Raw genomic sequence first — 16,392 nt, forward strand, 5'->3', positions numbered from 1 at the left:
CTTCCGAAAAGCATTTTGCTTCCACTAAGAATTCCCGAAAGGGTACCAAACCTCCGGAGACGTTGATCAAAGAGGATCCAGACAGAACTTAAAGCTCATAGTTGCCATGAAAAAAAGCTAAGAGACGGAACACACAAGAATGCATCCGGCATGTGTGAGTTTTGACAATTAAAAAATATATCAAGTAAAGATAATGTTTTCTTGTTAATTTGTATACAATAATAGTTTTAAAATTTCTAGGAAAAGCGATGTTTAACTTTGCATTTGTTAAAAATCTTTGCAATTTTATTCCTGCATCATGGTTGCATCTTTAGAAAGAATGTTTCCTTGGTTTGCTCGAGGGACTTCAAAGGAATTCATATTTATATTCCAAACGAGAAGCAGGAGCATAAAAAAACTACCAACCAGCATTTTGTGCAAAACTTCCACACCACATCGCCATCATTAATCATACTTCTGCACACATGTCATGGTTTTAGCACGTTGTCATCCGTTTCCTTCACTTTCCTTTTCCCCGTTCGAGGGGTTCGCCAGAATGTTTCTCTTTTTCGATTAAAAGTTTACCAAACAAACGAGCGAAACTCGGAAAAAAACCCAACCTCGAAAAGAACAAACATGTCGATGTTAGACAAGCGAGCTCCCGGTTATTCTGCTCCGCGGAGAAGAGAATTTAAAAACAATACGAAAAATCTGTAAACTCACGATCCGCATACGGAAAAGCTATAGACGGATTTCTGTGCCTTACCGTGCGGTGGGTCTATTTATCGGGCAGGATATCGGGGCCTGCCGAGGCGCGAAATGGATGTTTCGTAAATATTCCATTCAGGTGGTCGGCGGAGGTGTCGGAAATCCCGGGAGTTTTATTCCACGAAACGGTGTAAACGTACATCCAGTCCTGTTGTGGAACTTTGTTCGAACCAAGAAACAGTGCAGGTACAGTGTGAGCGGTGTACAATAAAAAAAATGGTAGATTAAAGACCTGCACACTTCCAGCGAAGCAAACGTACAATGGCGGCGATCCCTGGAAGAATCCGAATGACTTTGCAGAATGAACGAAGCGCAACGCAAGCAAAGCCGGCCTGAAGCTGGAAGAAAAAGGCGGATTTCGTTCGGCAAACAAAAACAAACCGAACATGGTCATGAAATTGAACATACAAATACAAATTATTAGAAGTGTACACAGAAGCGACCACACCAAAGCAAGAATGGGTCGGTCGAACCAGGAGAAAGGTGTCAAATGCGAGCGGGACAAGAGGGCGTAACGGACGATAAGGTCTCCAAGGGATCGGCGTTCTGGACGAAAAACTTACCGCCACCAGGTGGTAAATCCCTTCTTCGGCCCGGGGTTTCACGGAAGGATTACGAGGGCTTTCGGTCGAGGAAAGTGGTCGAGTACAAGCGCGCCTAAGCCGCTTGTTCACTCCTCTTTGGCAGCTCGGAAAAAAATATTGGGAGATCAATTTCAAAGTCAAATAGGTAAGACAAACACATGGAACGTATAAGAGGAGCTTCCCAGGCTTATCCATTGTCGAACTTTTGTTGGAACCATGGGATGAGCCGTAACTAAAGAGGTTATTTATGGTGTTTTCTCGCCGTCCAGGGTCTAACGGCATGATGATGACCAATGTGTCGGCTTTTGGCTACTGGGGTGTATTATTGGCTAACATGTGTGTTGAGCAATTGGATCTTTTTCAAAAGTATAGTTGAAATTGAGAATCAAAAGATTGTGTTCTATTTGTAATGATAAAATAACAATATGCTAAAAAACAACTGCAAAATATCGTGCGGACCGATGCATCGAAGTTTAGTGATACGCTCAACGTTACGCTCTTCATTTTAAAAGAGTGCAATTCTTTCAGAAGTGGTATAAATAATTAGTGTCTCCTATTGGTCTTTCTATTAAATTGTTCATGTTGATCTGTGAAATAAATATCACTTTTCTCTGACACTTGAATTAATTTAACATATTCCGATTACTTCTAGTTTTTTTGATTTAAGATTTCCACATTGGTCGTCCATATAAGAAATTGTCAAGATCCAATTTAGGGAACTATCGAGACACCTCTTAAAAATCTTTGTCAACTGCACATTTTACTAAAATAATATGTTTTATACTTTTTATAAACATTGAGTTTAGACCAGTCGGTTGATCCTTGACATAAAATTAAGCACCAATCACTAGGCACACATTTATCCCTAGAAAAGTATAAATAAGAGCGAAATAAACAAAATCTCTCTCTTGATCCTCGCACTTCGTTGTCACCTTTTTTGCGAGGATCAACCGACTGGTCTAAACTCAATGTTTATAAAAAGTACAAACATAATATTTTAATGGTATGACTACTAGTGACTAATTAAGAAAACCCAAAATCAACACGACGGAAGTATTCAAATAGTAAAAAGCGAAGATAGTTGCCAAAGGCACTAGACTTCTAAGATGTTTTGCTGCTCCAAATTTGCACTTATGTTTTACTAATCGGATGTGTACAAAAAATTTGAAGCGAACCAAACCAAAAACAATTGATGCCTTAAATGTTGTTGGCCATAATTTAAATAATGCTTTTGCTATATTTGATCGCTGAGTCAAGTTTGTTTAAATGCCCCTTATATAATTGTTTGTTTTGCCGTTAAACTAACCCTACAACCCTAAATTAATTACTTTAATCATACCAACCCCTACGAAATCATCATCAGTATGCAGCCTCTTCATTTTGTGTGCAAACACGACATTGTCCATTGTTTGTTTCCGTGGACATTATTTAAAACATAACCTGCACCAAACATGGTTTCCATTACTCACGCAAATAGTTTATTGCCCCATTCAAAGGAGTTAAAAAAAACAGAGAAATAAAACAATCCGTCAAATGATGTCCGTCGATCATAGTAATGCCTTCCCAAGCAGCCATTCTTCACTCCGCCAGGCCAAACCATGCGGTACGCGGTAATAAAATGCAACGATCGCCAAAGTTACAAATTACTGACACCAGCTGCCGGTGGCCCACTTGCCATTAATTAAAATAAATTGTAATTCACCCGGTTCGAAATGTGGCGTGAGCAGGGCTCAGTGAGGGCATAATGGGTATGGTCCATGATCGGATGCACACAGCCACACAATTGGTGCACATTAAGCGCCACCGGAAAATGCGACACTGAGCGAACAATTTGACCACGTTTGGTTGTTTGTTTTTCTTAACATGCTGCCCTGCCCGCGAATCGGGCTCGCGGTGAGTTGACAATTGGGATGAATTGAAATAATAATTAATAATTTCCCGATCATAAATAAAACAAATTTAATGAAGTGGGGATTTTTGTTTTCCCTGCCTCCGGTCGCCAGCGTCAAATTTTCCTATCCACAAGTCCCACTTGCGCCATGTGGAAATAAGAATGGAAAGAAACGCATAATTTCCCCCCCGAACGAAACCTGAACTATTGAATGATGGTGTGAGAGAAAACGCATGGAAAACAAAACGGACCTGGGAAAACAATCGACAATCGGTGTTCGAAATTGCGTTGCCCGGTGGTCTCCCATGCATTACCGGTTATTAATTTTTTGTTTTGTCGAAAATTATCCCATTTGTTTTATTCCGGTTTGCGTTCGGTGGAAGGATGGAAGGGTGGAAACGGAAAGCGATGCATTTTGGTCAGCTGCTTTTACGCAATTCGATCGGAATTGGTTTTCAACTTTTTCCATGCCCACATTTCCATTCCATGCCGCAGAATTCCGGTTCCAAAAATAAAAAGTATTCTGGGACTTTTGGTGGTGAAAAATCGCAATTTCATGTTTTTTTCCTTCTTTCCCGAAATAAAACAATTCGATTCCACATCCGACCTCGGCTTGAGCAGCACGCAGGCTGAGTGGGTGGCCCCGTGAGAGACAGAGAGAAGGGGCGAGGGGAGGAAGTAAATTTACTGCCTCCCCACTGGACCAAACGAGCCAACCAGCCAGCTTGCCACACACCCAGAGGATTCCATGCAGCCGGGGTTTTGGGCAAGTGATTAATTTTAAACAGGACAGGCATTTGCAAACAGCCTTTCCTATGGCGCGGTCCGAGGGAAAACATCTACATCCGGTTTTCCCGATGCACTTGGGGCAGCTTGGGGGCGGGCGCAGGGGTGGCTGGAGGGTGCTTTATGGTAAATTTATTCGTCCGAATTGACCGAATCGACATAAGCACATCGGTAATATGGTAATTGTTATTGGTTGAATTGGATGTATTTAAATTAAACATGAAGTTGACTCGCTACGACCGAAATGAAGCTGTTTGCAGTTTTGTTTCCTTTTCTTCTCACCCTTCGAACAACGTATGCCAAGGGGTTATTTTTTTATTTTAACAACCTGCCTCCGGTGATAATTGTTTGCTAGTTTAAAGAAACCGTTTGAAAGAAAAACCGCCCCGTTCGAATCCCGGTCGTTTTGGCCAAGGTCTTGTGTATTAAATGCACAATAAATTTCCACCACCTTAAGGGTTCGTTTATATGTCGAGCGTGTCGATGTGTATTGGTGAATAAAATTAGAGTATTTCTTTAATCTGTTATTTCCCCAGGGCATCGTAAAGTGTATTACTCCGTCTAACACGCGCTTTGTCGAAACGTTTGGCCGGAAACGCACGATGGAAATGTATTGGAGAACATGTGAGCTGATTTCGATTGGTTGTTGAAGGTGCAAAGGCTGGGCTATCGAAGAAGGATCCAATATTGATGTGGCAAAGCGATGAAAACTAGTCCTGTTTGTCGACGTAATGGACATCGTTTTGATTATTTACATGCATCGATTAAACATTCAGTGTTCAGTAGCAGTTTGGCATGAGATATTTTCTCTTTTATTCGGACCGGTTAGAAATAAAGATTTTAGAAGTGAACCTTGATATCTTTATTACTATCTTCTATTAATTTATTTCACCTCGCATTCATTATGCTTGCCCAATATCATATCAATCATATCAATAATTCGTTTTTATCTACCAAAACCCCAACACCCTTCGGCTCAACCATTTTTTTTCACCGCATGTCTTATTAATGCAAATAACGACACACCGCAAAATATTCCCATTTCCGCAAATGGTTATGGAGTGCAAATCTCTGAAATATTGACGAGCATCATTACCGGAATGCTATCGTTAAAAGAAAAACACATTCCTCCCCCAAACGCGAAAATCGCGAAAAGAAAGTGCAAGGAAAAATTGCACCCCGAAGGAGGAAAGAAAAAAAAGACAAACGTACCCAAGTACCAATGACTTCCAATAAAACGATTACGCAAATCATCCGCGAAAAGCCGCACGATGGGAGCGAAAGGAATTAATAGCACCCATATGGATTTGGGTGGAGGTAAATAAATAAAGACCGAGTGGTACGCGAAATTTAGAACAAGGTATGCAAAATTGCAAATCCGAGGGTGCTGGTATTTTTTTGTTTGTTGCGGATGATTCCAAGTGAATCACAGCCTGCTCTGTGAGAGGGATGTATGCAATAATGTCCAAGGATGACGTTTTCTTAGGAGACGCTGGAGCGTACCCACGGTGGTCGGGGGCTTCATAGATTTAAATTTGATAAAGCTATTGTTTATCAATTCACGCATACTTTTTTGCAGTTCTTTCTTTGCCATTTTGTCCCCTCTTAAATGCGCAACCAAGAAGCCAAAAATGGTGCTGCATCCTAAGGAATATTTTAATCTACCGTGATCTTAAGAACAAGGAGCTGAAACTGTACTGAAGGAACACAGAACAAAAAGCGGCGTATCATAAGAACCCCAGGCAACTGCAATGAATCCCTCCTCAGGGAAGAATGGAGGCAAGGTGGTGTGCATGGAAAAGAAAAAGAAAAAAAAATTAAAACACTCCTCCGAGGGATAACAAATTTATTATACGGCTCTTTAAACAATTTTGGCTCCGTAAAAGTTTCGCAATGGAGCCCGGAGCTAGGGAGGTAGGGAGAAAGGACAAGAGAGGGCCTTTCCAGTGTGGCCAAAGATTGTGCCAGGGCGCGGCCGCGGCCAAATGTCCCGGCGAATGTCGCTCCCAAGTTGACAATCTCGTTATATTTTTATGTAGCGTAGCATAAGCGTTACGGCATAAAGAACTCTGGTGGGGGAGAAGGAGCCGTATTGCGTTGGCTTCAATCTAATAAATTTTTAATATCCCTGTGACTACTTTGCGCAGAAGGACATTTCTTTTTTCACCGCGTTTGTGCGCTTTTTTTATTATTATTTCCGCCTGGTTCTTATGCCGTCCAGAAATGCAAGAGAATCTACCTTTCACTCCGGGAGTTTCTCCGTTCTGCAGATCATTGCGTTTTGGAATGACAAACGCTGCTGGACAGTTTTGAATGGTGAGTCTTGCCGTAAAAATGAATTCTTTAACAGATCGTTGTTTTAAATGGGGCTCAAAAACGAAAGCCGTCCTTCTATGGGTTCTGTAAACCAATTGGCACTTCATTTCCAATGGCCAGCGTTCGCTCCTTTTCTGGTAGTATTGTACAAATGGGGCAGTTTGGGTTAAATTTTTAAACAACTACAAAACGACCGATTTCTAAAGATAAACATTCAAAAGATTGCTTGAAATCATCATAAACAGGCAGGTATTATAAAATAGTAATGAGTTCGGTAGAAAATCTTTAAAGTGTAAGCAATAAACATATCCTATAGCTGTTTGTTGGAATGAATGATACTAAAATTCGGCTTTAACAGGCATTTTCCAGATTTTCCACCCGTAAAAACAGGCAATTAACGCAAGTAGTAAGTGATCATTCAACACCAATCCTTTTGTTTGAACTTAACAAAGGGAAAAAATGCTCTCAAAAACCAAAAACCAACTGTTGATAAAACAAATGCATCCAATCGATTGTTTTCCTTTTATTTATCCAGTCCGCAAACAAACGACAAAAACGGGTCCCTTTCAACAGGAAAAACCCGGCATATCATTGGCCATCATGTCACCTCCCCGAAACCCACCCAACCCGGCAGGTGGTCCATCGCCTTTCTACAATTGGCTTCCCGGCTAGCTTAGGATCCAGTTTCAAGGCCGGGGTAGCAGTGATGGTGCTGGTCCATTATTCCGAACAAACTGATTTAAAAGCATTCGATCTCCCCGAAGCGCATTCATCAAAACCGTCAATCCAAATTCAATCGAAAGTGGAATATCGGTCCCCGATATTAATTATCACTTCCATCAATAAAACATAAAAAACGCATTTTCGTTGGAGGAAATTTTCCCTGGTTTTCTTTTGACTAATTCAGGGTCGGAGTAGAAAGGAGACCAGGCTGGGAAACCCTCGGATTTACTGTTTTCAAATTTACCCGCTACCCGTTGTCGATTTATATTTAAATGTAAAGTTTGAAGACGTCTTCCTACGTCAAAATCGAATCGATGAACATAAGAATGAAAACGTGGACTTGGATTTGCATTTTCTATGTCGCGTCACCTATCACTCCCTTTTCGGTTTCGTTTTTGTCCCCCTTTCGTTTGGTTGATTTGTATTTGGGTAAAAAGGGATTATAGCGGATCGGGCGGGCGATCAGCGGAAAGAAGGAAAAACAAATCCGTTTGGTAATTTGCTAACGACACTCGAGCGTACAAACATTGGAAAGGGAGTGCTACTTCCGCTACTTGTCGATCCATTTTGACAGTTAGCTAACCTCACTTTTTTTCGTTTGTCGAAGAACGACAATTTATCAACGAAAACGCAAACAAAAATACTGAAAATGTTTCGCTCGTGCACCACACATATTCGCAGGTGCAATCGATGTGGTAGATATGCGTTGCATGTGGACGTAGCCGGAGTTGGAAATACGTATTTCGGGCCCGAATTTGACGTTCCCGGGAGAGTTTCTCGTCCGCGTCCAATTGTCGTGTGGGTTCGGGCAAACCGATCAACAAACAATAAAACACCCATCAGCGGGGCTTTTGGCTCTGTTGGGTCGGAAAAATCGAGGCAAAAGAACACCCGCCCAGTGATTGTCCTTCGTCCGAAGGGTGGGGGTGAGCTTGGTGTTTTCGGAAGATGAAAAATTAACATGACCAACCCGGTGAGTTAGACCCCTCCAAGACGGCGGGCGAGCTCTCTCGTCGGTCGAGGACAGGGAGGAAAATATATTTATTCCCATCACAATAGTTACGTGATTGCAATAAAATCCTTTATCATCCAGCGGGCCGACGTTAGGTTGTCCAGCGCGTCGGAACCATTCGGTCTGTGTGGTCCTTCCAAATTCATCCACGACAGGACACACAAGAAGCTGTAGTTGTGTGTTGAAGAAGACACTGCCGTTACTTAAGCCAACAATCGGAAACTTGGCACGCCCGATGCCCTTCTCCAATGTGCAGCACGGTCCGAACCCGCCCAAAGTTCCCCTGGGAGCCTGGCGATGGTGTAGTCTTTTGTGGAAAAATGATTTCCGTACCGGTCCGACATGTGCTGCCCGGTAATCGAACATCGCCAGTGACCGACACATTTTTCCCAACCGAGACCGAAAGGAAAAAAAAGCGAAAGAGAAATACGAAAATAGCCAAACGTTTCCCAACGCAAACCTCCTTAAAGTTTTGGTGTACTCGAGTGAGTGTGTGTGGTTTGAAATATTAGTTTTTCAAAGTTCTGTCAACCGACATGTTGGATATGAAATATGATTTATGGAGCAGGGGATGAATTATGATTGAAAGAAAGATCGAATTGGTTTTCCGGAGAAGGTAAAGTTTTCGGACCCGGTTCAGATGAAAATTCGTATCGAAATATAAGGACAATTTATTCGATTTACCAAAACAAAAGCATCAGAATTTCGGTAAAAAGCATCTGATGTTTTTATTTTAATCCGAGTTCAAATATAATTCACTCCAGCTCATCCATCAATAAGCGAATTGGTTAATGGACCATTAAATTGAGCGCGCTCACAATAAACAAACACCCAGAGGCCAGATTTATGGCTCGCGGTATCTTCACCGTAACGTCGCTGCCATTTCCACATTCTTATGCTAATTCGTAATGGGTCGCGATCAGTAAAACAGGCTCTCATCCTCCCACGCCTAAGCCTAATCTCATTGGCGTACACCGTTTGAACTTAAGGCATTTCGAACCGAAGAAGTCATTCCGGGGGGTGCGCGAAGTGTGGCCTGTTTCCGGGTTAAGGTGTACCCGTAACGTCTATCTCAGCGAGTACCGATGTTTTACAACGAGAAAATCACTTGATAACATACCCCCGACGACATAAAGCCCTCCGACCTCGCTGGAGGAGCCTCGTTCAGGGTGATCCATCCGGTGCCACACACGAGGTGGGGTGAGTCGAAGGAAAAATTAAATAAGGAGTCTCCGTTTGGGAGGAAAAACCTTTGCTACCTTTGGGACGCTGTCCCAGAACTCATCTACCGGTTGTCTTTTCTTCACGCACTGTCGCTGTTGGTATTCTTGCAATACCTGATGTTCGCCCGGGCCATGAGGCCCACACAAAACATACGACCCCAAACCTTAACCTACCGACGTAAGCGGTGGTTCTTTCGTATGTAAATTGGATGTAACACATCTTTTTTCGGCTTTATTTATTTATTAGCTCGCGGAAGAGATTGTTCTCTAGCCCTGGATCCACAACGCATCCGTAAGCAGAGGTAAATGGCGCGTGTGTATAAGAACCTTAGGGGGAAAATTTATTGCTCCCGTGAAGCACTTGATTGTAGGCCCACCGGCATGTGCAAGGCACACGTACCAAAGGAACATCCTTTGCCCTTTCACATTCGATATTCATCAGATTAATAATCTTGTGCGCAGATAATTTTTTCTTCGTCCCGCACGCGAACAACTAACCTCCTTTGCCGAGGGAGTATTAGTCGACAAGAAACACTCGTACGTACACACGGTATACATGTGTAGCGGGGGAAAAATACATAAGAGGAACGTTTGCGGGATCCTCCAAAGAAAGGTCTAACTCAATGAGTGGCTAGGGAATTTTTTAAAGGGAAGATGCTTCGGAGGATTGTGAGGGAAGCTCTCGGTTTTTCTTATCATTTTCATAGCTCTACCCGAGCCTTTCGGGTTAATTTCGGAACCGACGGTAGTGCTATTTACATTGGCCTCTTGTATTCTTTTGGTGGGATACCTTAAACAATTCTCTGGCACAAGAGCTGCAAAAGACCACGAGAAAGGCCACGGGGGAAGGGTGTCGTAATGGGTCTGTTCTTTTTTCTCTTGGCAAAGAAAAAATTTCACTACGATACTGTTAAAAAGCACCATGTTTTCCACGAAGTGAAAGGAAAAATTATGGAACCATTATCCGAATGGATTCACCGATAAGATAAAGGAGCATGTAGGTGCTTAGAAAGCGAAGGAACAGTTCACAAGTGGCTACCAGTGTAGAAAGTCTTCTAGTAATGTTGTAACGAGGTTCTGCTTATCAAGTCATGATGGAGACAGTGTTTATAAAACATTCGGGAAGTAATGAAAGAAAGGTTTCAAGACATCACAACAAAACTCCGAAGAGAAGTACTCGCATCTGATGACAGTTTTCCTATTCTTTCTATTGCACATGATAAGAAGGTGTCATGGTAGCCCATTTAGGTTATGACAGATGTTCAACTGCGTGTATTTTTAAGTCCCTCCGATGGTAGCTTATCGGAAGGCTGATTAGAAGGTTCAATTGTTTTGCCATCGATTGTACTACACAATAGCATGAGGTATCTGAAGCCCCGAGATAAGGCACGTTGAACAATCTGACCTACCTCACAAGCGCCTGAGGGACTGCCAAGACTCTTCAGTCGACGCAATGGCATCGTTCAGACTGGTGGGATTTTTCTTGTGTCTTGTGGCAGTCTGCTTCGCCGAACCGGCGAGGTATGACAACTACCGTGTCTACAAGCTGTCCATCGAGCGGATCGAACAGCTGGAGTTGCTTCAGCTGATCGAGCAGAGTCCCGATGGGTACGCCTTCCTGAGTGATCCCGTGCACATCAATACGACCGTGAAGCTGGTCGTCCCCCCGCATAAGGTGGCCGAGTTTGCGGAGTTGAACGAAAAGTTCTCGCTGAAGGCGGAAGTTGCCTTCGAGAACCTCCAGGCGGTGATCGACCGGCAGTTGAAGGGACGCCGTGAAGTGTTCGGATGGACTGCGTACCACACACTGGAGGATATCTATGGCTGGTTGGACACGCTGATCGAGCAGTACCCGAGTGTGGTGTCACCGATCGTCGCCGGTCAAACGTACGAAGGGCGACAGATTCGAGGAGTTAAGGTGTCGTACAAGGCGGGCAATCCGGCCGTGTTCACCGAGGGAACCATTCATGCCCGTGAGTGGATCAGTGCGGCTACCGTGACGTTCGTGCTGAACGAGCTGCTTACTTCGGTCGATCCAGCTGTGCGAAACATCGCCGAGAACTACGATTGGTACGTGGTACCCGTGGCCAACCCGGATGGGTACGTGTACACCCACACCACGACCCGTCTGTGGCGCAAGACTCGCTCGCAGCAGAACGTACTCTGCTTCGGTGCCGACCCCAACCGCAACTGGGACTTTATGTTCAACCGTATGTTTACAGCCATTCTTAAACCATCGTCATATCCCTAACATCGTCTGTTACATTTCCAGAGGGCGGAACCTCTACTCTACCCTGCTCCGATACCTTCTCCGGACCTTATCCATTTTCGGAGATCGAGACGCTCACGCTATCGCAGTACATCAACACCATTCCGAACCTATCCACCTATCTGGACTTCCACTCATCCGGTCAGCTGCTGATGGTGCCCTACGGACACACTCGCGAGCCGCTCGATAACTACAACGAATTGGTGCGTATCTTATCAGCATGACCATCCCAAAAAAACAGGTGTTCATTGTCTAACAATTATGATTACACGCAAAATCCAGATGGAAATTGGACGAAAGGCCATCGCCAAACTGCAAGAACGTCACGGAAGCGTTTATCAGGTGGGAAACATCGCGGAAATCATTTGTAAGTACCGCTTATCATAGGGATCCCGTCCCAGATCGCTTTAAGAGTTTTATTTTTAATCGATTTTTTTTAGACGTCGCCTCCGGTAGTAGCTTGGATTGGGTGAAGGGAACATTGAAGACCCCGCTGACATTCGCCTATGAGCTGCGTGATAGGGGCGAGTACGGATTTCTGCTGCCCCCGGATCAGATCATCGCCACCGCCGAGGAAACCCTCGACTCGATCATCGTGATCTTGGAGGAAGGCAAAGCCATGGGCTATCACTAACCTGAAAAGCTCCATATAGCGTAGCTTATGCCATTAAAAGAAATATACTTCAAGCCTATTCAAAAATACTAAAAAAAAACTCTTGCTTTTTGCTGTTATTTAATTTGCACATGCCTTGCCCAAGTCTTCCTTCCCGCCAGATTCTATGAACTTTGCTGGAGAATAAATCCCTCTTCGAAGCTGAAGCATTTTCCGGGCGTAATTCATACACCAAAAAAAACTCGTGCGTTTCACTCGGCCGTGTATCGCTTTCAAAAGTCAACATATGTGAGGAAAGAACCACCCCGGGTGGTCCATGATCCGTGAGGCATTCGAGGGTGACTGTATGAGCAAAAAACCAACCCTGGTAAAGAATAGGAGGAATCCTTGTTAATCGAGGGGTTTTTTTTCGGAGCTCAGTCCATGACACGGTTTGATGTGCCTACTGTGGGGAATGTTGGTGAGAGATTCGGTATGGTCTTAGCCAATACTTGTTTTCGCCCATCGATAGTACACAGGGAAAATCCACCAAGGACTTGATTAGAATAAGAATAATTGGGAACGTTCGGATAATTTATTGCAACAATTACTCATAACTGTGCAGATGGACGCTGTTAAAATTGCGGAGGAAGGGTGGTTTGTGATAGATTCACGCCCAACCTGAAACAAATTGCATAAACAACAGGCGTTAGCTAAAAACCAATTAATTTGGCAATTGCGTACAATTCGAAAAATGAAACGTTTCAATTTATGACGCAACAGTTACCAACAAGCTGGAAATGAACACTTTCAGCCCACCACATAAATTCGTCATAGATGACAAACAATCAAACAAAGGGCATGAATCCAGATTTTGGTGTACAAGAAGAGCATGCACATAAAGTTCAAGGCAAGCATTTAATCAACCAGTCAACCGATCAAAACATAAATTTACGTAAACTTTTTTACATCTATGTTAAAACCTTTCAAAATTCCTTATTATAAATAAGAGATCGACAATTGAGCAAAATTTCCAGATCATTAAAGATGCCGTTAGATAAAATTCGTGTTGCTTTATTGAATTGTCCTGGAAAATCGGAGTTCCGTAGTCGGAAACCCCCTTAAGTTTTTTCATGCTGTCCGGTCAGCGGAATCCGCTCGTGATGCGCGCGAAATCCTGAATAAATTCAAACGCGCAATTTCCACGTCGAGGCGTGCAGTGTCCACAGAATGAGAATGCTCATATTTGGGTTTACAAGCCAGCAATTTGGAATGTCCTCAGCGTACTGCATGATCAGCACAATAATCATGTGGTGACATCGACCATCCTAACCGACCAGTGATATTTTACCACTCTTTTTCTATTTTAGGTTTTTTTAAAGATGGGCTTGTTGTGATCTTCAAAATATTTAAAATGTACTTAACTTAAGTAAAAAGTCAATGATAATACAAAATATGATGATAAATACAACAAAATGATAAAAGTACAACCACATTAAAAATTAGTATATTTACTTAAAAAATTGTAACAATGTCTCCAAAGAAATAATTCACGACGTTAGGTTATCTCAGAACCATAAACAAAACAAATAAAAATGAGTACCTAGGAATTGCTATCACCGACTATCGTCCCCAATACGAACACTCTTGGCTATGATCGTAACGTCCTACGTCATAAAGATAAAAGTTTATGCCAATACGTTGTGGGTTATCGGATTTTCCGTTACCCATAATCTCACCGAAAGCAGATAATCCCTAATCTAAGCCTATAAAGCGACTTAAGCCAAGTGACCACTTAGTCAGTTTGTTGATGACAACGCATCCTCTCAGCATGAAGTTTGCTCTGGTGTACCTCGCACTAGCTCTGCTGTGTGGTGCTGCTGTGGCCGAGAAGGCACGTTACGATAACTACCGCGTGTACCGCGTGCGTATCGAAACCGACCGTCAGTTGGAATTGTTGAAGGCGCTCGAACAAAACCCCGATGGCTATCGGTTCTGGGATGAACCGGTAAAGGTAGGCACCCAGGTCCTGCTGGTGGTTCCGCCCCATCAGCGTGGCCACTTTGGTGAGATTCGTGCCAAACTGGCGTTCCGTGCGGAGCTGCACATCGCCGACCTGCAGAAGCAGATCGACCTCGAGTCCCGGACGTCGCTGCGCAAGGAATCTTTCGGCTGGACCGCGTACTATCGTACCGATGAGATTTACGCCTGGCTGGACAGTCTGGTGGCGAGCTACCCCGGTGTTGTTTCACCACTGAACATCGGCAACTCCTACGAGGGACGACCGATCAAGGGTGTGAAGGTGTCGTACAAGGCGGGCAACAAGGCCGTCGTGATGGAGAGTTTGATCCACGCCCGCGAGTGGATCAGTGGTGCTACTACGACTTATGTGTTGAACCAGCTGCTTACCTCGACTGATCCGAAGGTGCGCAACATTGCCGAGAACTTTGACTGGTACTTCTTCCCGGTGACGAACCCGGATGGGTATGAGTACACCCACACCACCGATCGTCAGTGGCGTAAGACGCGATCGGAGGTGAGTATCCTGTGCCGTGGAGCCGACCCGAATAGGAACTGGGGATACAACTTCATGCGTAAGTGGTTTTTTGGGCATCTCAGCATTACGTCCGATGGGATTCTGATTTCATCCATCTTATTTTACAGAGGGTGGTGCCTCTAATGTCCCATGCTCCGATACCTTCGCTGGGCCGAGCGCGTTCTCTGAAGTCGAGACCCTCCAACTGTCGAACTTCATTGCCACACTGGACAACATGAGCACTTATTTGTCGTTCCACGCATACTCTCAGCTGTTACTGATTCCGTACGGTCACACCACGGCTCGGCTGGACAATTACGACGAAGCGGTTTGTGTTTATCACCTTGCGTTAAGATAACAAACTATAAAACGGGTCTCGTTGTATTATCTTCCTCAGATTGCTATCGGTACGAAGGCAATCAACAAGCTGCAGGAGCGCTACGGCACGACATACAAAATTGGCAATATTGCTGAAGCAATCTGTAAGTAGCAGTAACCTTACTAGTATCTTATCTTTATCGAGCTCTAGAGTGCGTCTAACGCAACAAGTCTGGCACGTGTCTGTTCTGGTTCGGGCTTAACGAAACGATTCTCTGTTGATTTCTCTCTACAGACGTCGCGTCCGGTGGTAGCATCGATTGGGTGAAAGGTGTGCTCCGTACTCCGCTGGTCTACTGTTACGAACTACGCGATCTTGGCCGATATGGATTCGTGCTGCCCCCGGATCAGATCATCCCCACTGCCGAGGAAACGCTTGACTCAATCATCGTGATCTTGGAAGAAGGACAAGCCGCGGGCATTCACTAACCTGAGAGCTACTTAAAATGTTTGTTTATGTCTCCAAAAGAACTTTTCTGCAAGCTCACTAAAGAACCAAATAAATTCTTGTCTTTTTTGGTATTCGATTTACACATGCCACACAAAGTCTGCCTTCCATTTGGTTTCTATAACATTTTTATTTAAAAATGAACTCTTTTCCGAAACGTGAACTTAGTCAGTATCGACATGGACTCCGGTGGTTTAAAATTTGTATGGCATTAGATGATGAATGTCTAAGGATAAAAAAATCAATGAAAAGGAATCCGAATCGAGAGGGTTTTCAAAGTTCAGTACATCCCACGGTTTGATTTGACATCAGTGAAGAATGTCAGCGAGTTGCTCGGTATGGTCTTAATGTTCCATTGTCCCTTGCAAAACACTCAAGAAATAATTTGTGAACGGTCGGCCAAATTATAATATTTTTAAGCAAGAATTTTAAGCTAGAATTGTACTTTAAATTTTTATTGTCGAGTCAAGTATCAGTTTACTCCACATAACTCAAATATGCTGCTTTGCAAATTGAAACATACTTAAAATCTATTTTAAATAAAACATTCGTTAACTGTTAATGTGAGTTCAAATACATTACGAAAATCTACGTTTGATAGACGCTTCGAAACGATTGCATTAATATTTTCGAGGTTTCTAGCGATCACACAATGATGCTCGACGTGACTCCCAGTTTGAAGTTCGACTCTCTGTGTTGACTAGTAACTCTTTTACTCATTCCTGGGATTCGAATCCTTATTGGATATTCAAATCTCTACTTGGGATTCGAATTTGTATGACGACTAGCAACTATTTGACACAAACAATTGGCAATATTGCTGAAGCAATCTGTAAGTAGGCACACCTTTTTAAGTTTCTTAAGGGTGAAAGGTGAGCTTTGTACTT

General features: G+C 43.4%; 1 protein-coding gene across 1 annotated transcript; it reads left to right on the plus strand.

Annotated features, from left to right (window-relative positions):
* The first annotated feature begins 10,735 nt into the window (after positions 1-10,735).
* Positions 10,736-15,515, plus strand: LOC131267562 (zinc carboxypeptidase A 1-like). The gene is made up of 8 exons (XM_058270471.1): positions 10,736-11,492; positions 11,555-11,754; positions 11,834-11,918; positions 11,992-12,184; positions 13,974-14,737; positions 14,808-15,007; positions 15,077-15,161; positions 15,293-15,515. Exons 1-8 carry the CDS (start codon positions 10,736-10,738, stop codon positions 15,484-15,486), a joined length of 2,478 nt encoding a protein of 825 aa, XP_058126454.1. The 3' UTR covers positions 15,487-15,515.
* Positions 15,516-16,392: the final 877 nt, after the last annotated feature.

Source organism: Anopheles coustani, chromosome 3, assembly GCF_943734705.1.
Source record: "Anopheles coustani chromosome 3, idAnoCousDA_361_x.2, whole genome shotgun sequence".
Classification (NCBI taxonomy): Eukaryota; Metazoa; Arthropoda; class Insecta; order Diptera; family Culicidae; genus Anopheles; species Anopheles coustani.